The 24,990-nt window shown below is 49.3% G+C and overlaps 3 protein-coding genes across 3 annotated transcripts; 1 reads left to right on the top strand and 2 right to left on the bottom strand.

Annotated features, from left to right (window-relative positions):
- Positions 1-498: 498 nt before the first annotated feature.
- LOC102969621 (histone H3.3) lies at positions 499-961 on the bottom strand. Its single transcript, XM_015542587.2, is given in 2 exon segments — positions 499-790; positions 793-961. Coding segments are annotated over 2 exon segments (396 nt in total). The 5' UTR covers positions 932-961; the 3' UTR covers positions 499-533.
- Positions 962-21,816: 20,855 nt separating this feature from the next.
- Positions 21,817-23,197, bottom strand: LOC102969318 (histone H2A type 3). The gene has a single exon (XM_007093442.3). The coding sequence runs from the start codon at positions 23,151-23,153 to the stop codon at positions 22,761-22,763; it is 393 nt and encodes a 130-aa protein (XP_007093504.1). The 5' UTR covers positions 23,154-23,197; the 3' UTR covers positions 21,817-22,760.
- Positions 23,198-23,418: 221 nt separating this feature from the next.
- Positions 23,419-23,926, top strand: LOC102969020 (histone H2B type 3-B). Its single transcript, XM_007093441.3, has one exon. It carries the CDS (start codon positions 23,466-23,468, stop codon positions 23,844-23,846), a length of 381 nt encoding a protein of 126 aa, XP_007093503.1. The 5' UTR covers positions 23,419-23,465; the 3' UTR covers positions 23,847-23,926.
- The last annotated feature ends 1,064 nt before the right edge of the window (positions 23,927-24,990 follow it).

Below are 24,990 nucleotides of genomic sequence, written 5' to 3'. Positions count from 1 at the left end.
CCACTCACACTCTGGGTCAAAAATAAACATTAGGGGAAACTGGGTGGCCCATTCAGTTAAGCAACTGACTTCCTCTCAGGTCATGATCTCGCGTTTGAGTTCGAACCCCGTATCAGGCTCTGTGCTGACAGATTAAAGACTTGAAGCCCCTCCCCTGCTCATCCTGTCTCAATAATAAATGTTAAAAAAATTTTAAATAAAAAACATTAAAATAAAACCAAACATGCTGGCACCCAGTGGGAAAAAGCCCTCCAACCGCATTCTCTAGGTAGCCCTACTCTGGTGGGCTCCTCTCCACTCCACTCTTGGACTTATGGGTAACCACCCCGGTTGTTAGGGTTTTCATTTGGTTAAACCCCCGCATGAACCCTAGGGAACACAACCAGCTAACTGGAAGCTAAGGAAGCTGGAACCAGCCAGAAAGAACCCCAGATTGGCACAGCACCCTTTGTGGACTGGTGGTGGCTCTGAAAAGAGCCTTTAGGGGGAGAGTGACGACTCAGGGCTTGGCGGCCCACACATGCGCGTGGCGCTTAAGCGCGCTCCCCGCGAATGCGGCGTGCCAACTGTAGGTCCTTGGGCATGATGGTAACGCGCTTGGCGTGGATGGCGCACAGGTTGGTGTTCTCGAAGAACCCCACCATGTAGGCCTCGCACGCCTCCTGCAACGCCATGACGGCCGAGGTCTGGAAGCGCAGATCGGTCTTGAAGTCCTGCGCGATCTCGCACACCAGCCGCTGGAACGGCAGCTTGCGGATCAGCAGCTCGGTGGACTTCTGGTAGTGGCGGACACTGTGCCAGGCCGGTAGCGGTGCGGCTTCTTGATGCCGCCGGTCGCCGGCGAGCTCTTGCGGGCCACTTTGGTGGCCAGGTGCTTGCGCAGGGCCTCGCCGCCCGTGGACTTGCGCGCTGTCTGCTTCCTGCGAGCCATGTCTTGCAGTGTTACAGAAAAAACCGAAGCCATTTGTCCCGATGGAAACCGATAAAAAACAAAAACAAAAACAACAAAAACCAAGGCAGTGTCAGCTTTTATAGAGGCCTCGGCCGTCCCATTGGCCGACCGCTGGTGGCGTGATGGTAAGCTGTGCTCTGATTGGCCCGCGGGACGCTCCTCTCGGCCACCTGCCCCTTTATCTCCGCACCTCTGCCGCAAGACTGTTAGTAGCGAGGAGATCTCCTGGTTCCACGGAGTGTTTGCTCATGCACTTGCAGGCCAGGGGCTAGGGTCAGAGTAAGGGTCAAGGTCAGGTCATCTCGCCAAGGGCGTCGTTGTGGGCGTTGCCTCTCCCACACAGCTCCCTCCTTTCCCCCTCAACACTCCTCTTGGCTCCCGAACGCTCCAGGGCCCGAAGACCCTTCTAGAAGCCTGCATTCTGAGTTCAGCTTTTCCGGGGTGACCACATAGTTTTCCCTGCCAGCAGTTAAAGGGGTTCTCCCACCCCTCGTGTCTGCCTGACTCTGACGAGAATCAGGGGTGCCCCTTTGCTGACCTGTGACACCATGGGACACAACTTGTCCACATCCCCGTCCTTCCCCCAGGGACAGTTGGCTGAACTGCCTGTCTCCATAGGCGGATCCAAACAAGGTGCCCATTTGTCCGGATGTGGTGAAGCGTCCGTGCTGCTCCGTGTCCTGATCCCTGGCCCCTCCTGGAACCCGTCGGCCCAGGGCAAACGTTCCCTGACCCACTGTCCCGTCAGCTTCCCTGTCGTGTTCCTTTCATCCTATGGAAGGAGATCCCTCATTGCCCCACCCCAGTGACACTTGGGCACCCTGATGTGCCATCCTCAAATGCAACTTCCCTGAAAGGATTATTCTGAGCTAAAGGCACTTGAAAAACGGCAGACGTAAGAGGAGAGCTCGGATGCCTCCGTTTTCTTTCCTGAAAATAGGAGGTAATTCTCCTGTGTGTGAAGACTGACCTGTACCTGGAGGAAAGAAGCGTTTGTATCATCACCCACCGGACCCCGCACTCACAGGCCTTGCTGACGTAATTCTGATCTTCCTTCGGTCTGCCCACGTCTTTTTTTTTTTTTTTTTTCTCTTTGTTTTACAGTTTGAGAGGGAGAGCATGAGCAGGGGGAAGGTCAGAGGGAGAGAGAGGATCCCAAGCAGGCTCCACACAATCACCGCACAGCCCCACTCGGGGCTCGAACCCACAAACTGAGAGCAAGACCTGAGCCGAAATCAAGAGTGGGACACTCAACCGCCGGAGCCACTCAGGCGCCCCCACCCCTTGCATTTAAGTTACTTTCCCACAGTTGCCTCTGTTCAACCCAGTGTAAAAGCATTTAGGCTTTGCCCCTTCTGTAAGTCTACATTCCCTTTTGAAGGGTCCTGTGTCACAATAAAACCTAAAAGCTTTCCTTTAATCTGTCTTTGGTTACAGAGCCCCTGCCAAGTCCTAAGATGAGTACAGGCAAGAATTTTCCTCTCTCTCTCCCTCACTCTCTGCTCCTCCCATGCATCTCTCTCTCTCTCAAAATAAATAAAGTTGAAAAAAAAAGAAAAAAGAATTTTCCTGTCCTAATAGTCCTTTCTCCTGCCTTGTAATAATCCTTTCAGATAAAATCTCTCCTTACTAAATCTGTGTGTTTTTTTATTTGGTAATGATTGTCACACAGAATCCCCACTGCCATCCCTGAGTCAGGTTGGGTTGGCTGAGCACCAGGAAGAGGGACTAAGGGACCCACCTAAGGTCTCCTGGTGTGTATGGTGTGGATCTGACGCAGTCTGACAGGGACTTGTTGGTTAATCTCCCAGAGCTGTCCCTATTTCAGGGCAGACAGAGTCCAGAGCTCTGGGTGTCCCAAGGGCTAAAGGGGACAATGGTGGGTGGATGCTGGATTTCTGGCACCAGCTGTGACTTGCACAGGAGCACCCAGGAAGGAGCCCTTTGGGGATCAACCCGGGCTACGTGGCTGAGGATGGAAACCCAGGCGGCACTTTGAGACTGTTTGGGTGCATGTCTAAGGCCTTCTCTTCTGACCACAAGTACTTTAGTTTTATTTTTACTTTTTTTTTTAATGTTTATTTATTTTTGAGAAAGAGAATGAGTGTGAGTGGGGGAGAGGCAGACACAGAATCTGAAGCAGGCTCCAGGCTCTGAGCTATCAGCACAGAGGCCAACATGGGGCTTGAACCCACAAACCGCACGATCATGACTAGAGTCAAAATCAAGAATAGGACACCTAGCCAACTGAGTCACCCTGTCGCCCCAGTTCTGTTTTTAGATTTATGTTTCTAGATTCCCAGGGGACTTGAGTCCATTCCCCGGACATGAGGCAGAATGTTACCTGGTTCCATGTGTCTGAACAAATACACACACAAAACATGGAATTGGGGGCTGCCTATTGTGCACCCTCCCCACCTGCAGTGGGATTTGAAACCATAATCTGCATTACATGTGTCAACGCAAATTGAGCAAATCTTTAAAAAAAATTTTCCCCACCTATTTAAATTTTGAAGAGTGGAGAGTTTTATATGAGCTGCCTGGATACACCATCTTCACAAAGAAAAGCGTGTTCCAAGGAAGGAACATTTGGTGCAGGGTTACATTAGTATCATCATCATCGTTATTATTCTTTATTTTTTACATAAAGAGTTACAGGTCATCACGATGAAGAACATTCCAGAAGGTTATAGACTTTATCTTATGTTTGTAGTATGTGCAACGCTGTATGCCTTTAATCTTATGGGAACCAGGGAAGGTTTCTGTTTTTCTTTATGTTTGGAATGTTCCTTTTTCGTTATATATATATATATATATATATATTTAATGGAGCAGATATACAGAAATACAGCCCATGCTTTGAGGTTCTGCTGAGTTTTTTTTAATGCGTATTTATTTATTTTTGAAAGAGAGAGAGAGAGAGCAAGGGAGAGGCAGAGAGAGAAGAAGAGAGAATCCCAAGCAGGCTCTATGCTGTCAACACAGAGCCTGACACAGGGCTCGAACTCATGAACCGTGAGATCATGATGTGAGTGGAAATCAAGGGCTGGACACAACCAACTGAGGCACCCAGGCACCCCTTGCCAAGTCTTTCTGACCTTGGTAAAGGCTAAAGTATAGCTTCCCTGGGAGTCTGAAGGCAGAGCCCACAAACCAGAAAAGTCAAGAATTGGGGCGCCTGGGTGGCTCAGTCAGTTAAGTGTCTGACTCTTGATTTTGGCTCAGGTCATGATCTCACGGTTCATGGGGTCATGTTCTGTGTCGGGCTCTCCTCTGACAGCGCAAAGCCTGCTTGGGACTCTCTCTATCTCCCTCTCTCTCTGCCCATCGCCTGCCTGTGCTCTCTCTCCCTCTCTCAAAAATAAATAAACATTAAAAAATAAAAAAAAAAGAAAAGTTGAGAGTTTCCTTTATCACATGTTAAACCTCTTTTTTAGGGGCACCTGGGTGGCTCAGTCGATTAAGCGTCCGACTTCAGCTCAGGGCATGATCTCACGGTTCGTGGGTTTGGGCCCCACTTGGGGCTCTGTGCTGACAGCTTGGAGCCGGGAGCCAGGAGCCTGCTTCGAATTCTGTGTCTCCGTCTTTGTCCCTCCCCCTCTCAATGCTCTGTCTCTCTCTCTCTCTTAAAAATAAATAAACATTAAACAAATTTAAAAAAACAAAACAAAACAAAAACCTCTTCGCAGTTGGTTCAGTTGACAAGTTTTCATGATCTCTGCAACTGACTTCCATGTGGTTCCTACTCCCTCAGAGGCACTGAGGCCCAGAGAAACACATCCCCTAAAAAAACTTCCTGAGAGATTTGGTCTCTCTGAAGAGCGCTTCAGATGCAAGCATTTCCACCCAAATACTGGCTTGTCCAGGACACATACACTTTGTTATAGATCAGGTCTGTGCATACATTTGGTGCTGATCACTTTGATGGGGAGAACAAAGGGAAGAGAGATGTAGCTAACGTTAAGTGTCCTTACAACTTGCAGCCCACTCATTAATCCCTGAGGCATGCGGAGCATGACCTTCCTCAAGTAACTCATGGCTGCCTTCATGCTGATGTTTTAGTGGAGACTAAAACCAACCTTATCCTGACAACAGCCAGACCTCCAAGGTTCGGGAAACGTCAGTCTTAGCGTACAGCAATTCCTTAGAAACTTGCATTATCTCTACTCAGCCTCCCTCCACAAACTTAAATATATATTATCAGTAACTCCTCACAATCCCAGGGCAACTCTTTCTGCCCAATGTGTCTGGTACCTGTGCTATGATATCAGCATCTTTTTGCACCATAAAACGTCTCAAGAATTCATTCTTGACCATTGAGCTTGGCAACCAAGCACCGACTACCATCCAGTGCTGGAGGTACCCAGCTCCTTCCCTAACCTGGAATGTTCTTCCCTTGCTCTCATCACTCATGGAATTTGCACACACAACTAAGGAAATATGGGGTTGTGTGTAGTGCTTTGTTGTAGATCCTTGGGGATTTTAGGTCACAGGGGGTTGACCGTGTGCGTCATATCTCTCTCTCTCTCTCTCTCTTTCACACACACACACACACACACACACACACACACACACGATGCCGTTCTCCAGCGTTAAAAACTCCCTATTCTCCCTTGCTCTCGTGACAGCAAGCTGGGAACCATCTGGACTTTCAGGAGCTCAGTCTGAAGGCAGAGTGGGGTTCTTGCAGGGGCAGGTGGTCCTGTAAACAGTGTGCGAAAGCCCTTCCAGAGCTGACAGCTACAGCGGACGCTAGGGTTCCCAGTTGTTGGGGGGACCCTGCTGATACCCCAGCTAGTACCCCATTTCTCTGGCCCCCTTTATAGGAAACTTCCATTGACCATGTCCAGGTCCTGCCTTCCCATTTTCTGGGCCTGAAGCACAGACAGCATTCAGTTTGAGTCGCCCAGAACCCCACGCAGTGCCAGGGGCATGGGGCGCGCCCCAGTCACTCACACCATCAGCCACCTCGCAGCATTCAAAGGATGCACATGGCACCAAAGTGCTCCGAAACCATGCAATGCACCTGGTTCTTCTCCAGCCTTAATGGGGTCCTCAGGACAGGGTCTTCTCCCCGTTTAGCCCATTTCATAAGAGGCTCCGTGTGGGGTTGTCTCCACTGCAGTGATTCCCTGTGGACTCCACAGTAAGAAAGAATTCTGCCATGTGGTTAAATACATTTCCTAATCGTGCTTTGTAACTTTGGCCTCTTCGGGAGGTTTTCTTTTTCTGTTTACTGTGAAGAGATAGCAAGAATTTAATTTTGTTTTTCTTTTTTTGGCCTCATGAACCCCTCTGGCAGTTTGGTGAAGCTGGGAATATTTTAAAATATTTTATTTTATTTTTACCTCTTTAATTTAGAGAGAGAGAGCAGGGGAGAAGGGCAGAAGGAGAGAGAAAATCAGAAGCAGGCTCCACGCTGAGCATGGAGCCCAATGTGGGGCTTGATCCCACAACCCTGGGATAATGATCCGAGCCAAAGTCAAGAGCCAGACATTCACCTGACTGAGACACCCAGGCGCTCCAAGATTTTATTCTTATGTAATTTCTACATCCAACGTGGGACTTGAACCCACAGCCCGGAGATCAAGAGTTGCACACTCCACCAGCCCACCCAGCCAGGTGCCCCACTTTCTGCTTCCTAGAATCATGTTTAACCATCTACAAACTTGCACACTTTTCTTCATCCCAATGTGCAAACACTTCATCAAGGATATTTGTAGCTGTAAAATTTTTCAACAATATATTAATATTTATGTATATATTTATTGTGCTCTACTGAATGGATGTCTTATTACATTCCCTGTTCCTTGTTTATAATCGATTACTGAATGGGCACAGGGTTTATGTTTTTGTGTTTTTGTTTTTTGTTTTGTTTTGTATTTGTGTAACTGCACTCTGTCATTTCTGCATATCCGGTACCTTTTAAAAGTTTCTTCTTTGCCAAATACTGAGTGACAGTGGACATTCCAGGATAAAGGTAAATACTGATGGCAACAGTGGGCTTCTCTGATTTTTTTCCAGCCCTAATGGCAGCCACACTAAAGTAATTCACCAGCAACATGATGCTGGACCTCCACTGATCCTAACTCACAGATTATTAATTTCAAAAAATGATAAAAGATTAGAGATGCATTAAGCATCTCCTACATGCATCTCTTTTCTCTTCAGACCTAACTGAGGTGACTTACGTTCTCTCCAATACTGAACGATTCTATGATTCCTCCAAGAAATTCAAATTTGTCATTGTCGTTGTTTTAGTGTTGTACCTAATATTTTAAGGTAGAATTTCTGAAGGCCCCTGGTGGCTCAGTTGGGTAAGTGTATGATTCTGGCTAAGGTCATGATCTTGGAGTTTGTGAGTCCTAGCCCCGCGTCCATCAGGCTCTGTGCTGACAGCCTGGAGCCTGCTTTAGATTTTGTGTCTCCCTCTGTCTATGCCCCTCTCCACTCACACTCTATGTGTCTCTCAACAATAAATAAATATTAAAACATTTTAAAAAGGAAGAAAGAAAATTCTTATACTTTTAAGGGTTTTTTCCTGCTTGTTTTCTATTTCCTTGTACAAGATCTTTACAATTTTTTTTTCAAATAACAAATAAAATCCTGAATTTATAGATCAATTTAAGGGAAAATAGATTTTTTTTTCAAATTTAGTAGCCAAGGAAGTGGGATCTCCCTGTTTTATTTAAACCTCTATCCACCTCCCAATGAGGTTTATACTTTCATGAAAATAAATTCTACTTTTTCCAAGATTACCCTTGTTTATTTACCACAATGAGCAAAGTTTTCCCCATTCGATTTTTTACTGACTCATTTGGAGACAGGAAAGATAATTTTGTGTGTGTCGCTGAATCTCCCAGTGAGCCCTTTCAATTGTGTTTTAGTTGTTTCTGTGGGGGCACTGGCTCTCAAAGGTTCACATCCATCTGAACACCTGAAAAGGTTTCCAAAGCAGATGACTGGGCCTCATCCCCTTTGTGACTCAGTGGGTCTGGGCTGAACCCCAGTTTGCATTCCTAACAAGTTCTCAAATGACCCAATGCTGGTTCAGGACCACACTCTGTACTGCTCTAGGATTTCCAGGCATTAAAAACTCAAACAAACAAAATCCACAAAAACACTCCCAAACCCTCTTTCTCTACATTTTCTAATATTCCAGAATAAAGATAGTCCCTGACTTCTTTGATACTCGAGGAATGATAGATTTCACCTATACGTCTTGCTGGGCTTTGAGAGCTACGTGTTTTAGGACAATGAGGAATCATGAATTTACCATCAACATCACGGGTTATGTTTACAGATTTCCCCAGGTGGGAAAGTCTCCAACTCATGCCAGTAACCCATCCTGGGAATGCCTGGCCGGAGCGGTATTTGGAAGGCTTCTGGGGATATCTGTGTTCTGACTGGCTGACATCCCCAGCAATTTCATCCAATCAGACAGCCGCACTGCCTCTGGCTATTTAAAAATGTTCTTTGATCCAATCACATGTTGCGTTTGCCCAATCCCTCATTTGCATATAATCCATATAAATAGTACCGGGGTGCCATGCACCTTCTCTAGGACCAGCGCCGTCTGCACTGGAAATGCGTTTCTGCTCCTGGGAGGGAGTGACGGCGAGATGTGGCTGGTGTTAGAAGGATGGAAACGCCCAGATCCCCAGGCTCACTAGCTGCAAGGGGGCTGCTTTTTTTCTGCGGTAAATTCCAAGACCCTCTCTGTTACCCAAACCTTCCCAGCTACTTTGAAAATATACTTTATAAAAAATAAATAAAAATAAAAATATTTCGTATTGGTTTCCTATTGCTGCCTTATCAAATTACCTCCCAAAATAGCAGCTTAAAACAAAGCCTAGTTATTCTTTTGCGGTTCTGCCAGTGGAGGTCGAGGCTCAACCGGGTCCTCTGTGGAGGCTCACGGGCTCACATCAAGGTGTCCGCAACCTTGCTTTCCTCCCTGGGGGCTCTGGATTATCGCCCCCAGGCTTCCTTTCCTAGCTGACTGCGTGTGGGCTCCTTTTGCCCACACCCTGCCCACAGTCCTGCTCTGGCGACCCAGGTGCCCCCAGCGGGGGCGGGTCACATCCCCCTCCTGTTTCCAATCTGTCCAACTTCCGTGCGGCGTCTTTCTTCCTCTCTGCCTTTAAGGCGCCTGTGATTATATGGGGGACATCCAGGATGATCCCCTTATCTTCAATCTGTAGCCTTAATGACAGCTGCAAAGTCCCTTTAGCCCTGTGACAGGTCCTGCAGGGGCGGGTGAGGGTGGGGGTGGAGGTGGGGGTGGGGGTGGGGGCTGCAGTCGGCCTACTGTAGACACTTATAAACAGATTTTCCCTTGGGACCTACTTAGTCGTCTATTATTCAAATCAGGGAGGTTATGTAGTAAAAATAAAGTTCATTCTTCCCTAGGTGGACTCATACGTGTAAGCAGGGTTCACATCTCCACATGGACCTTCACAGATGGCTCAATCAAAGGGGATATAACAAAGCTGGAAGCCGCCTTTTACTTCTTTTGTTTTTCAGAAAAACGGCCTGATGAAACTCAGGTGTGCCAGAGAGCCCTAACGTGGAAAAGAAGGCACTGTTAGGTCTGAGTTTTTGCAGGTTGGGAATATTTTTCTTGAGTGAACGAATAGGACAATCTGGGGGCATGCATGGGAAATTGGAGCAAACAGACATTAGGGTTACACATGGGTACAAAATGTATTCACAGCAGAATATGTCTACTCTCACTGGAAAGAAATGAGGGCAGTAATAAAATTACATCCTCCCAGGATATATGCTTAACACATGTGTGGCCATGGTTTTCATTATGACCTTATGATCAGGGTCATGATAAATAAGGTGACCTTAAAAAGTCTGTGGTTCATGGCAATGAGAAAGAATGAAATATGGCCCTTTGTAGCAACGTGTATGGAACTGGAGAGTGTGATGCTAAGTGAAATAAGCCATACAGAGAAAGACAGATACCATATGTTTTCACTCTTATGTGGATCCTGAGAAACTTAACAGAAACCCATGGGGGAGGGGAAGGAAAAAAAAAAAAAAAAAGAGGTTAGAGTGGGAGAGAGCCAAAGCGTAAGAGACTCTTAAAAACTGAGAACAGGGGCGCCTGGGTGGCTCAGTCGGTTAAGCGTCCGGCTTCGGCTCAGGTCATGATCTCACGGTTCATGGGTTCGAGCCCCGCGTCAGGCTCTGTGCTGACAGCTCAGAGCCTGGAGCCTGTTTCAGATTCTGTGTCTCCTTCTCTCTGTGACCCTCCCCCGTTCATTCTCTGTCTCAAAAATAAATAAACATTAAAAAAAAAAAAAACTTTAATAAAATAAAAAAAAAAACTGAGAACAAACTGAGGATTGATGGGGGGTGGGAGGGAGGGGAGGGTGGGTGATGGGTATTGAGGAGGACACCTTTTGGGATGAGCACTAGGTGTTGTATGGAAACCAATTTGACAATAAATTTCATATATTGGAAAAAAATGTAAAAAAAAAAGTCTGTGGTTCAGACTCAAGAAAAACAAAAATACACTTGGCCCTTGAACAAGGCAGGGTTTAGGGTGCTGATCCCCTAAGCAGTTGAAAATTGATGTATAACTTTTGACTCCCCCAAAACCTAACTACTAAACAGCCTGCTGTTGATGGGAATCCTTACCAAAAACATTAACAGTCAATTAACATGCATTTTCTATGTTATATGTATTATATACAGTATTCGTACAATAAAGCTAGAGAAAATGTTATTAATAAAATCATAAGGAAGAGAAAAAACATTTATAGTATTGTATTGTGTTTATATTAAAAAACAAATCTGTGTATCAGTGGACCTGCACAGTTTAAACCTGTGTTGTTTTTAATTTATTTTTATTTATTTATTTTTTATTATTTGTTTATTTTTGAGAGAGAGACAGAGCATGAGCAGAGAGGGGCAGAGAGAGAGGGAGACACAGAATCTGAAGCAGGTTCCAGCTTCTGAGCTGTCAGCACAGAGCCTGACGCAGGGCTCCAACTCACGGACTGTGAGATCATGACCTGAGCCAAAGTCGGATGCCTTAACCGACTGAGCCACCCAGGCACCCCATAAACCTGTGTTGTTTAAGGGTCAACTATAATGTGTTAAATAACTGGTTTTTTTTCTTTATAAAACTGGAAAATTTCAAACACATACAAAGGTAGACAAAATAGTCAGGTGGACTAGATTTCAACAATTACCAGCTGAAGACCAATTTTGACTTTATACGTCTTTCCTTCTCTTGCTCAGATTCTTTTGAAAAATAAAATCCAAAATATTGTATAATTTCATGAATAAATATTTCCCTGAGTTCCTATGCCATCCCAGTTGACTGAAAGAATTTTGTATGATATTTCAGGGATATAATTAATCACACTCATCATCCTGATGAGACAGGAAGATCCTGTCTTCCAGATGTTAAGCAGTAATAAAACTTCTCAACAGTATCCTACACAGAGCTTATAAGCATGGATGAAGAACTGTTTCAACTTTTAATGTTTGTGGGCCCCAATCCTGGGGTCCCAGGGAAGCTATACTTTAACATTTACCATAGCCATAATGATTCAGCAAAACCTCAAAGCGTGGGGTCTATTTCTGTATGTCTGCTTTGTTAAAAAACAAAACAAAACAAAACACAACATAACAAAAAGGAACATTCCAAACACAAAGATAAGAAAAACAAAAACCTCCCTGGTTTTTAAAATTAAAGTCATACAGGAGCACCTGGGTGGCTTAGTTGGTTAAGTGTCTGACCTCGGCTGAGGTCATGATCTCATGGCTCCTGGGTTCAAGTCCTGAGGCCGGCTCTATGCTGACAACTACTTTGGATTCTGTGTCTCCCTCTCTCTCTCTCTCTCTCTCTCTCTCTCTGCTCCTCCCCATTCATGCTCTGTCTCTCTGTCTCTCTCTCTCAAAAAGAAATAAACACTTTTTAAAAAAGGTTAAAGTCACACAGCCTTGCACATACTAAAAACATAAGATAAAATCTGTGACTTTCTGGAGTGTTCTTCACCATGATGACTTATGACTCTTCATGTAAAAAAGCATATATAACCCTGTACCAAATGTCCCTTCCATGGACCACTCTCTTCCTTGTGAAGATTGTGTATCTAGGCAGCTGTCCCAATTTGGGCTCAAATAAAACTCTTTTCCTTTCTCTTTAAAATTTTGAAAAAGCGTTGTTCATTTGGTGTCGACCACGTGACTGTGTGCAGTAGCAAAGCAGTCTTATAAAACCATGAGCATGAGCTGAGCATTGAGCCAGAGTCCCTGTGTATTGATTTGCTAAGGCTGACATAACAGATACCCCAGCCTGGGCAGCGTGAACAACACACATGTATTGTCTCCGAGGCCTGGAGGCAGGGAGTCTGGGATCCAGGCGGGGGTGGGGCTGGTCCCTCCCCAGGCCTCTCTCCCTGGCGTTTCTCCCTGTGTCCTCACAAGGTCATCCCTCCTTGCGTGTGTGTGTGTGTGTGTGTCTTAATCTCTTTTCAAAAGGGCACCAGTCATGGGGCTCCTGGGTGGCTCAGTCGGTTAAGCATCCAACTCTAGATTTCAGCTCAGCTCATGATCTCCCAGTTTGTGGGTTCAAGCCCTGCTTCAGGCTCTGTGCTGATGGTGCGGGGCCTCCTTGGGATTCTCTCTCTCCCCCTCTCCCTGCCCCTCTCCTGCTCTCTTTCTCTCTCAAAACAAATAAAACAAAGGCACCAGGCATACTGGATTTGGACTCACCTTAGTGACCTTAGATTTCCTTTAGACAGACCTATATTGTCAACTCTTTCCTGGTTCCCCAGCCTGCCCCATGGATTTCAGAGTCACCACTATCACAATTATGTGAGCCAATTCCTTAAAATATATCTGTCTGTATATATCCTATAGCTTCTGTGTCTCTTAAGAATCCTGGATTATAAAACCTAGAATCAATGCTCTCTTTTGTCTTTCACTCCTACTAGTAAATAAGCCAAGATCTTTTCTGATCTTGTTATTATTATTAATATCCTGACTCACATGTTCCCTGTCTGGCATCGGGGAGCACTCTTCTCTGGGGCGTGTGGGTCTCTGGTGCAGGACAGGAGCACCTGGCTCGCTGCACCAGAAGCGCTTGCTCCAGAAATGGGGCGTGGTCCTTCCCCCCGCTACCTGCTGTCAGCCAGGGGGGAGCCCGTGGTGGGTCAACTTCCTGGAGCTGCCCTAAGGAACTACCACAACCTGGGGGGCTTAAAACAGGGGCTCCCCTACCCTCCTGGGCTTGGGGGCCAGAAGTCCAACATCAAGGTGTCACAGAGCCACGCTCCCTCTGGAGGCTCTAGGGGTGAGCCCTTCCTGTCTCTTCCAGCTCCTTGGGGCTCCCTTGGCTTGTGCCCACATGACCCCAATCTCTGCCTCCATGTTCACCTTTTCGCTTGTGTGTGTCCACACTCCCTCTGCCTTTCTCCTACCAGGAGACATGTTGGGAGGTGCCTGGGTGGCTCAGTCAGTTGAGCATCTGACTCTTGATTTTGGCTCAGGTCATGATCTCATGGTTCATGAGTTCGAGAGCCCCGCATCGGGCTCTGTGCTGACAGTGAGGAGCCCGCTTGGGATTCTCTCTCTCCCTCTCTCTGCCCCTTCCCTGCTCTCTCTCTCAAAAAATAAACTAAAAAAGAAGAAGAAGAAGAAGAAGAAGAAGAAGAAGAAGAAGAAGAAGAAGAAAGACATGTGACTACATTGAGGCCCAGGATAATCTAGGGAAAGCCCCTCCTCTGGAGATCATTGATTTCCTCCCTTCTCCCACACAGGGTAATAATCGTGGATTCTTGATAAAGAGAATATTTGGCTGAGGGGCGGTTTTTTTGGGCCTGCCACCTGTGGCCACACCCCAGGCCAGCGGAGCAGGGTGGCTGACTCCTGGGAGTGAGGCAGGGGTGGGGGGAAAGGTTACACATGGGGGAACATTTGCTGAACTCAAAGCAGCACAGGGAGATTTAGCGCAGGGTAGACCCACCTGCTGTCATGATCGGAAACTAAGTAAACAGCACATTGGTGACTTTTCTTGAATCTGTATTGCTAAATGGAGCGAATCTGAGGACACAATGTACACGCGAAAGGCCACATAAAAAGTCATGTGGAAGAAAGGAAGGTTCTTTTTTTTTTTTTTTTTAAGTTTATTTATTTGAGAGAGACAGACAGTCGACTGAGGGAGGGACAGAGAGAGGGAGAGAGAGAAAATCCCAAGCAGGCTCCGCCCTGTCAGCACAGAGCCTAACTCAGGGCCCCACCTCATGAACCTTGAGATCATGCCTTGAGCAGGAAGCCAGAGTCAGATGCTTAATTGCTGGAGCCACCCAGGCGCCCCAAGGACAGTTCTTGTCATTGTTGGTGGTTTTGTGTCAGGGAAAACTGCATGGGTGGCAGGAAAACAATGGCAAAGTGGCAGTGGTCTCCTGGTAATGACGAACATGTCCTTTCCCTTGAATCAGTGGTCATGCACATGCAGACATGGCCTCCAGAACTGTGGGCATAGAACTATGTCTCCTTGGCGCCTAGGTGGTTCAGTCAGTTAAACGTTTGACTGCGGCTAAGGTCATGATCTGGCGGTTTGTGGTTTCGGGCCCCACATGGAGCTCTGTGCTGACAGCTCAGAGCCTGGAGCCTGCTTTGGTTCTGTGTCTCCCTCTCTCTCTGCTCCTCCTGCATTCAGGGTGTGTGTCTCTCTCTCTCAAAAATAAACATAAAAAAAAAAAAAAAGAAATATGTCTCCTTTGTTTCTACCCTGTGCTCACTTGGGTCGACCAGAGGTCTGGAAATTATAGAGGACCCCCCAGTGATTACAGGACTCTGGAGATCAATCTGTCTTCATAGGAGGGACATGCACGTCACCATGAGGAGAGGACAGTGAACAAGAGGAACAAGAATGGCCGAGTCAACATGCACACATATCATGGACCTGACAGAAGCAGCACTTACTACTGCCCTGCCCCCAAAGCCACTGTCAGGTGTGTATCCAGCTCCTGGACGTCATCTGTGTTATTAATTGTCATGAAGGGGTGCCTGGGTGGCTCAGGCGGTTGAGGGTCCGACTTCGGCTCAGGTCCTGATCTCACGGTTTGTGGGTTCGAGCCTCGCACTGGGCTCGACAGCTCAGAGGCTGGAGCCTGCTACGGATTCTGTGTCTCCCTCTCTGCCCCTCCCCAGCTTGCACTCTGTTTCTCTCGCTCTCAAAAATAAACATTTTAAAAATTGAAAAAAAAAAAAGTTAAACGATGTAAGAAGATTGTGTTGACTTGTTATCGATTTTGGTATAAAGGAAAGCGTTGATACATAAGCGTATTTGGTTCTTAAAAATGTGTGCATCCACAACGTTCAGCTGTGCACATGCGCGGATTCCTCCCGGGAAGGAACCGGGAAAACAAAATGCGCGCGGAGCATAGGGGAGGAGGAGATAGATGCACCGGGGAAGCGGCGAGGGGACAGCCGACCTGCAGGGGGCGTGCTGGGGGCGCTCCATCCCTGCGCGCACTGGCGCAAAGGCCTCCGCCAGCGGTCCGGACCCGCCGACCCAGGCATCCCTTTCGGGGAGAACGCACCTAGCCATTTGCATCCAGGGAATGCGCGCCCCTTCGAGAAATCAGAGACCTCCAGTCTGCACAATGCGGTCAGCATCCGGGATTCGGAGCCCAGAGGAGCAGCGGCGAGGCGGTCAGCATCCCAAGGCCACCAGGGCGAGATCGCCTCTAGGGCGGTTGGCCCCAGGGCTTTTGAAACGACCAACCCGGACACATGCCCGAGCATAAACAGGGGCCTCAAAGGCTTCGGGTCTTCACCCAGAGACTAGGACCCGGAGCCTCCGAAGCCACCGTCAGCCTCGGCGCGCGCGCTCCAGCAGCAGTCCGCGACCGTCCCCTCCGCCCCCAAGTGCAAGCAGCGCGGAATCCCCAGCTCCCTGCTCCCCTGCACCCCAGCATCCCGGTACCCCTGCATCCTTTGTGCCGTTGTATCCCCGCCCCTCTGCATCCCTGACACCTGTCACCACCACCGCGGCTCCCCTGAGCCGCGCCACCCCCAGGAGTTCGCCAAGCCTCCCTATGGCGCGCTGCCTTCCAGGACCAAGGACCGCGAGCTCGAGCCTTGCCGCCGTGGCACCACCGGCGGGAGGCGCTAGGCCGGCCAGGGCACCACCCCGCGCGGCGCTTCCCGGCACGCCCAGGGACGCCCAGCGCATGCGCCGCATCCTCTGGGAGCCGCCAGGAGATGGCGACCCCGGCTTCCAAAGACACCATCAAGCCCACGTCCCTTTTTGCATTTTAGCAAAAACACTGGAGTCCTCTCTCCCCGATGGCCTCTGAAGAGGCCGCGCCTTTTGCAAACCGCTCTGTCGCATCTGGGAGCCTGCAGGAGGGTGGCCCTCATTCCTGAGTCCCTGATATTCTTTTCTGGGTGACTTCCACCCACACCCAGAGTCGGCTCCTGCTCTGGGCAGTGCGCAGTCTCTGGATGGCTTCCGTGCAGTGACTGCTTTCAAGGGCTTTGTTCCCAGGGAGCTGGAGCTCTTCGGGCCACACACGTGGCATGTGCAGATGGCATTTCACAAGCAGGAAGACGGCCATGTGTCACACGCGGACGCCTGCGCGCCTGGTACACCTGTTTGGGGACCGCGACACCCAAGTGCACGGGTGTCCTCGGGAATCAGGGCAGACAGGGTTTCTCCTGCTGTCGGGGGGGCTCTGAGAGTCGCCCACACTATCCAGTGCAGTGAGGGGAGGAAACACAGCGCTTCCATTTAAGTGGCCTGTCGCGCTCACCTGCCTGGGGGTAGCCTCCAACCACTGTGGAGGGACACTGGAGACTAACATGCTCCCCAGTTCACTGCAGGGCTTAGCGCGGAAGAGCTCTCAGCCCTGTCAGAAACCTCAAACCAGGTGGTTTATTAAATCCATTTAAAAGACCCAGAAAAGAGGCGCCTAGGTGGCTCTTTTGGTTGAGCGTTAGACTCTTGATTTCTGCTTAGGTCATGATTTCACATGATGACATGGTTAAGGAGTTCGAGCCCTGCTTCGGGCTCTGCGCAGAGTGTACAGAGCCTCAGAACCTGCTTGGGATTCTCTCTCTCCCTTTCTTTCTGCCCTTCCCCATCTCGCACGCTCTCTCTCTCTCTCTCCAAATAAATAAATAAACTTTAAAAAAAAAAAAAAAAACAAAACTCCCAGCAGAAGCAAGGTGGAAGACATGGGGTGAGCTGACAAACTTAGGACAGATGTCAGGGAGCCACAGGAAGTCCTGTGTCCTGTCACTCCCTGCTGCCTCAGCCTTCTCGCTGATGGTGGGGTCGCCAGGACAGCTGGGCTGATGCACACAGGTGTGGTCCCCCAGGGACAGGCTCACCTGTGGAGAGCCCCAGATGTAGCTGATTAAGACCTAATGGAAACCGAGTGCCTCAGGGGTCCCGATTGCTGAGTGTCTACTAGTATACTTGGTGATCATGAATATTTAGTGCCTCACGTTTAACTACCTTGTGTCGTGGTCCTCCGGTCTCTATTATCCTTAAGATCCACTTACTCTACTCACTTAAAAAAAATTTTTTTTAACATTTATTTATTTTTGAAAGACAGAGACAGGGCATAGGCAGGGGAGGGACAGAGAGAGAGGGAAACACAGAATCCGAAGCAGGCTCCAGGCTCTGAGCTGTCAGCACAGAGCCCAACACAAGGCTCAAACCCACGAACCGTGAGATCAGGGGCCAAGCCGAAGTTGGACGCTCAACTGACTGAGCCACCCAGGCGCCCCTCTACTCACTTTTATCTACACTTACATCTTAGGAAATTCATCCATCTCTCCCCCCCCTGCCCCCCCCCCCCACTGCCCACTCTATTTCCTTGTCTTCTCCACCAGAATGGAAGATTCTACTATAACAAATAGTCACTCCAGGAGGTGGCAGCCAGGCTCAGAGAATTAGGATGCAGGGAACAGGGTGAATGGCAAAAGAGGGGCCTGGCCTATCCACAAATCAAAGAGTGATTTTTTCAGCGTGGAGTTCTGAGAGTTCTTTGGGTGGTCCAGATGACCACCTCATCTCAGGGCCCTTAAGTTACACTACAAAGACCCTTTCTCCAAATGAGATCACACTCACAAGTTCTGGACATTAGAATGGGGTCATATCTATTTTGGGGGAGGTGGCACTAGAGGTGGGACCCGGGACATGGAGACAAACTGCATCCCGAGACTCCCGGCTTGCTGATGGTCTCCAACAGGGCATGTCTGCCTGGGGAAGATGAGGAGGTGCCGCCATGGGGGGTGAGGCAGAGTGCAGCCTGGCCACCAGAAGAGGATGGAACTCCCAATCAGGAGGTGACAGCCTGTGGCTCCTGGAAGACAGCTGCTGCGACGTTCGGGCCCCACTGATGCCCTGGCTTGAGAGCAGGAGGAGAGAGGAAGCCTTGTAGCTGAGCCACAGAACCCGTGGTGGATGGCAGCATGGCTCTTGATGTTCCCAGCACTGTGGAGTGAGACTTGTTGTGAACCCCAGCATGGGGTATGAGTCACAGTGTGCAGGCTGAGCCTCAGGGGTCCAGGGGACTCTGTCCTCCAGGGATGGTGTAAGGAAGCCCAAATTAGCCTTGGAAAGAGACTGTATACAAGAAGAAACAAGGTACCCAGCCATGTGAAGGAGGCCACCTGGACCAGTGTCTTCCCAGCTGACTCCACATTGACATACCAGATTAACACCACCCCCCCACCACTGACCCTTCCCCTGACCCCCTAGATAACCCCCTCAGATGATACCCTCCCAGCTGATCCCAAATTCCCACAATCTGGCCTTCGGCATGGTCACCAACCACCAGCTTTCCTGGGGAGCCCGGCTGTAACCACTGATTCTCAGACCAGCAGCTGGGACATTTTGGGCTGATCCATCATCCCACAGGAGAGAACGGGCAGATCAGGCCCCCAGAAGGCTGCTAGGGGCTGTGGCAAGCTGAGGACAGGGCAATGGGTAAGAGAGGGTGTCCTGAAGGGCAGCATTGGCCAGAGGGGAGGTCATGGGCTCCACTGTCTTGGGGAGGAGGGAAGCATCAGGACCTGGCCTCCCCAGAGACTTGCCCTTCCCAGAATCCTGCCTGGGACCAAATTACTCATGAAGAAGGAAGTGGGCAGAGAGAAGGATGCACTTTTCAAGCTTTTGCTGGGGTGGGGGGAGGGGCATGAGGGAAAAGCAGACCCTTGGCGAGGCTTGGTGAGCAATGCATGGAAACTGCCCTTCCTGGGAACATGAAGGTAAATTCTGATGACCAGGTCTGGGACCTCCATGTGACAGAGCAGCGTGTGGGCAGAACAGCTCAGGTCAGCTCTCAAGCTGGGTGACCCAGTCCACCTCAAGGCCTGTACCCAACACTCTTACTCAGGCTCTAAGCCAACACAGAAATTGAGGGGGTCCTTCATGATTGCTCACTTGGAAGATTCTTGAAAACGTCGGTAAAAAGACGAGAATGAATGGATGTGGGGCTGGGGCTGGGGCCAGACCCTTGCCCAGGGGAGGGGCAAGTTGAATTATGGGACCTGGAAGAGGTGAGTGGAGAATTCCGGAAGCTGGGAGCAGTTTCCTGGCAGAGGGTGTGGGTGTTTCTGCATTCTTCCTGTGGGACCTTGTACATCTTTGGTTCACCTTTCTCAGTAAACTGCTCATACCACAGGGACATGGGGAGCATGACGGAGACGATCTGGGGATGGGGAAAGGGAGCATGTGATTTGACGCAGTAAGCATGGAGAAGGTGTTGAAGCTCTGTAGAGGCTGGCAGTCTCCCCGCCATCCTCCCCACTTCCCGGGAAGCCTCTGGCCACCACTAATCTGCTTCCCATCTCTATGGCTCTGTCCATTCTGTTTCTGTAAAAAAAAAATTATTTTACATTTATTTATTTTTGAGAGACAGAGTGAGAGCACGAGCAGAGAGAGGAGACACAGAATCCAAAGCAGGCTCCAGGCTCTGAGCAAGTGTTTAGCACAGAGCCCGATGTGGGGCCCGAACCCACGAATTGTGAGATCATGACCTGAGCCAAAGTCAGACGATCAACCGACTAAGCCACCCAGGCACCCCCGTTCTGTTTCTTATAAATGCAATCATACCCTGTGTGACCTTTCTCTTTCACAGAACATCATGTCTTTGAAGGTCATCCACGTGGTAGCATGTACCAGTGCTGCACTCCATTTTATGGCTGAATGCTGTTCCACTGTGTGGACAGAGCACATTTTGTTCATCCATTTGCTTGGGCTGTCTCCACCTTTGGGACATGAGGAATAATGCCGCTGTAAATGTGCGTGTACAAGTAACTGAGTCCTTGTGTATACCTGGGAGTGTAATTGCTGGGCCATATGGCTCTTCCTTATTGAAGCGAGGGTCTGATGGGCTTTCTCCTGCATAGGCAGGCAGCTCTGGATATTGCATCACATTCCTGAACCAGATAACCCCCAAGAGACGATTAAACTTTAGACCAGAGCTGTCCACCTGACCTTTCCACGATGATGGAGCTTCTCCACCTGTGCTGTTCCATGCGTTGGCTGCTGGCCACACATGGCTAGGGAGGCTAAGAAACTGCATCCTAGAGTTTAATTTAATTTAATTCATTAAAAATTTTTTTTAACGTTTTATTTATTTTGAGAGAGTGCACATGCATGAGAGAGGGCCAGAGAGAGAGAGAGAGAGAAAGGAGGGAGAGAATCCCAAGCAGGCTCTATGCTGTCAGAGCAGAGCCTGTCTTGGGGCTCCATCTCATGAACTGTGAGATCACAACCTGAGCCGAAATCAAGAGTCTAAGGCTCAACCAACTGAGCCACCCAGGCATCCCTTGTATTCAATTTCAAATCATTGAAAATTGAATAGTCCTTTGGGCACCTGGGTGGTTCAGTCGGTTGAGTGTCCAACTTCAGCTCAGGCCATGATCTCACTGTTTGTGAGTTCGAGCTTTGCATCGGGCTCTGTGCTGACAGCTCAGAGCCTGGAGCCTGTTTTGTATTCTGTGTCTCCTTTTCTCTCTGACCCTCCCCGGCTCACACTCTGTGCCTCTCTCTCAAAATAAATAAAGTTAAAAAAAAGATTGAGTAGCTCTTGTTGCTTGATGTTATCTCCAGGGGACAGCTCAGCCTTAGAGATAACAGATGAAGGGCTGCTTCTGTGAGCACCACCCACCTCACTGCCTCCCTCTCAACGTCCCATTTGAGAAATTAAAAATTGGGAACTCCATGGATACGTGGCATACCTAACCTTGCTGGCCCTGAGAAAACATTTCCTAAATACCACTGAGGGGTTTGACGACATACAATGGCCTACATGAACATCAGTGCATAAACAAAAATTTATGCTACAATTGAACATAATGGATCCATCTCCAGAAGGCTCTATGGTCTCTTGGACAGTCCTTGCTTGTGTCACAGAAATGCTGCCCACTCAGCAATGTGGTCCACTACCCACCTCTGCTGCAGGAGACTCCTGTGTTTAGATGCACACCGTCAGAGCAGGGTTTGTAGATCCTTGGTGTGAATACTTTCACAGCACTAGGATATTTTCCCAAGACCAGCAGATATGTGGTTAGCTCCAGATGGTGTCTAGGGAGCCCTGGTTTGAGTAGACCTAATTTTACTAAGTTTAATATAAATTATATAATATTCCTGAATTGTGTTACTGGCCTGCATTTATTGTGGTAATAATAAAAAAATTAATGAAAATGGCAAAGATCTTGATACTAGGAATAACTAGCAGTTATCAAGCTCTGTGTGTGTGTGTGTGTGTGTGTGTGTGTGTGTGTTGTGCACATGCCAGACATTGTTTTAAAGGAATTATTATGAATTAACCACTTAATCCCTCTCCCCCATGAGGTGGGTGGTATTAACATTTTGACGACTTCGCCAGGACCCTTAGGAATGTCCAACTCCCCTTTATTACAGAGTGAGGAGCTCGTGTAAACAGTCATCTTCTGAAATATCCACTCATATATTACATAATCTAATCCTAACAACCTGGTCTTCCTGACCAAACTCAATGTACAAATTATTTTATTCTCTAACTTTAGTTATCAGGTTAAGGGACTCGAATTAATGTTTGACCAACCCAGACTGAACAATTTAAATCCTTTTGGTCATTCTACTTACAGTAAGATTTTCTTTAAAAAGTTTACACTTCGTTTAAAAATATAATTTTCTTTCTGAATGTTGTAAATGCCTCTAGAACAGACTCTTTACACGACCTTGATCTCCAGATCATAATTCCCAACGACCTCATGTTTCCTAAAACTTTGCAATATCCACTCCCTCAAGCACCCATACGTTCTAGAACGTAAATCTTTAAGGGTTACCTATAAGAACCGCAAATAGCGGATTCTAACAACTAGACTTATTTTCAAAGGCAGGTGAATCTGCCCTGTTATCCAGGCCTGGGATAAGCAGACAGCCTGTACTTGGGTGTCTAAATGTGACCGAACGACACGTTGCAGGGTGCAAGGCAACTGGTCACCGATAACGACAGATACCTTCACGGTGAGCGGGTTAACTTAAGACCCCAGGCATAGTTTAGGAGTGAGATTCAAACGCAAAGGGCGGCTACGTGTCCGGTAGCATTCCCTGCGGCAAACGAACACGGGAGGCCACGGTGCGCATACCCGCTCCCGGATTGTGCCTCGGGCCCGGCTCTCCGTGCGCCCGGGAGGACGCAGCCTTGGTAAGACAAAGCTGCGTGGTCAGTGTGGCTCTTTTCTTGAAACCGTGGGTGGCTCTGAAAAGAGCCTTTGGTGTCACAGGGCCCCCGGGGCACACGGCCGTTGCCGGCCCGCCTCCGCAGCCTCACTTGCCCTTGGCCTTGTGGTGGCTCTCCGTCTTCTTGGGCAGCAGCACGGCCTGGATATTGGGCAGGACGCCGCCCTGCGCGATGGTCACGCGGCCCAGCAGCTTGTTGAGCTCCTCGTCGTTGCGGATGGCCAGCTGCAGGTGGCGCGGGATGATACGCGTCTTCTTGTTGTCGCGGGCCGCGTTGCCCGCCAGCTCCAAGATTTCAGCAGTCAGGTACTCCAGCACCGCCGCCAGGTACACCGGCGCGCCGGCCCCGACCCGCTCAGAGTAGTTTCCTTTGCGGAGCAGCCGGTGCACGCGGCCTACGGGGAACTGCAACCCCGCGCGAGAAGAGCGCGACTTGGCCTTGGCACGCGCCTTACCGCCCTGTTTGCCTCGGCCGGACATTGCCAACTCGGGCGCGGAGAGAGAAGAAAGACGAGAAGACAGACCCAAAGTAACGAGGCCGCCAGCCCCACTGAGCCCTTATATATGGTCCGGAGGTAGTGGAGCTGACCTCATCTGATTGGATAGTAATGGAGACCAACCAGAAAAGGAGTCCATCATCCCCTAATTTGCATGCACCTTTTCCAGTGATTACGTTACGCAGCGTTCGAACCTATCAGATACGAGGGACTCTGGATCCTTCATTTGCATACGGGACGTATAAATACAGTTGCTCGGGCCGCACGTTCTTTTTGTTTGGAGAGACTTGCCATCATGCCTGATCCGTCTAAATCGGCACCCGCGCCCAAGAAGGGCTCCAAGAAGGCCGTCACCAAAGCGCAAAAGAAGGACGGCAAGAAGCGCAAGCGCAGCCGCAAGGAGAGCTACTCCATCTACGTGTACAAGGTGCTGAAGCAGGTGCACCCCGACACCGGCATCTCGTCCAAGGCCATGGGCATCATGAACTCGTTTGTCAACGACATCTTCGAGCGCATCGCCAGCGAGGCCTCTCGCCTGGCGCATTACAACAAACGTTCGACCATCACGTCCCGCGAGGTGCAGACGGCTGTGCGCCTGCTGCTGCCGGGCGAACTGGCCAAGCACGCTGTGTCTGAGGGCACCAAGGCCGTCACCAAGTACACCAGCTCCAAGTGAGGCGCGCCGGGCGCCCTGGAACCCAAAGGCTCTTTTCAGAGCCACCCACATAATCGAAAAAGGGTTTCGAACACGGTGAAGGGTTGTTCTGTGAATCAGTTCCGTTCTGTGCACCTTAGTGGTTTCCTGGTTACTGGGTCCGTGTGTGTGTGTGTGTGTGTGTGTGTGTGTGTGTGTGCGCGCGCCATTGTGTGTGTGCGTGGAAGGCGAGAGTGTGTAACTGTTTCTTATGGAGGTCTGGGATGGTAACCGGCCTGGCGGTCAAGGATCCGTGTCCACAATCCCCTCTGCGGAGGGCTGTTGATGCATCGCCCCGCTAAGTAGACACCTTGAGTTCTTCGTCCTTTGGTGGCTGCAAGGGTGCATCCCCGGCGCTTGCGCGCGTAGACTCCGAGACCCAGGCCTGTCTGCGCGCGGCGTGCGTCTGTGGGTGAAGGGCGCGGGTCACCTCTTTCAGGAGGTGCCAACCCCCCCGCCCCAGTGTCTCTGATGCATGGGCTGGGAAGTGAGGTCTCCGGTGTTGCGCGGCCCCAGGCGGTGTCGCCTGCAGCTGCATCCTTGCCTCGACCAGACATCTTGATCCTGAAGCAGTGAACATTTCTGGGAGAATGTTGGCGTAACTGGACCTTACAAAGGCAAAACGTTTGAAACCGAAAGGGAAATGGAAGCGTCTGGTGAGCGCGAGCCACATGTAACAAGCCGATTTCTGCTGCGGGTAGCTTTAGCCTATGTGGGGATGGGGGAGATCAATTCAGGAGGAAAGTAATTCCCCTTTAATGTAATTCCCCCTTTTCTGGACAAATAGCTCCCTCTTTCAGCCACATCATTTTCTGTGAAGCATTAGTGACGCAGAATTACCTCTTTTTTCGAATTTATGGCGTTTATTAAGGGAAGTGTCATCTTGGCTCAGGGAAAGCGCTTTGGCACGAAGAGCCTTTACTTGGAAAAGGACATCTATTTGGCTTTTCTTCGTTGTAAATAGGGGATTCCTAACAAGCACTTCCTTGAGCCACTCTGAGATTTAGATGTACCGATTGGTCGATTGGTCGTGTCATCCGCTCAGGCAAGGAACAAACATTTAATGAAAGGTATCAGTCGTGTTTTGCAAATCATCTCCAGAGGAAGCTGGTCGAAGCCGGGCTGG

Source organism: Panthera tigris, chromosome A1, assembly GCF_018350195.1.
Source record: "Panthera tigris isolate Pti1 chromosome A1, P.tigris_Pti1_mat1.1, whole genome shotgun sequence".
In the NCBI taxonomy this organism is placed as follows: Eukaryota; Metazoa; Chordata; class Mammalia; order Carnivora; family Felidae; genus Panthera; species Panthera tigris.
Note: the sequence above shows the minus strand (reverse complement) of the source record. Positions and strands in the feature narration are given on the sequence as shown.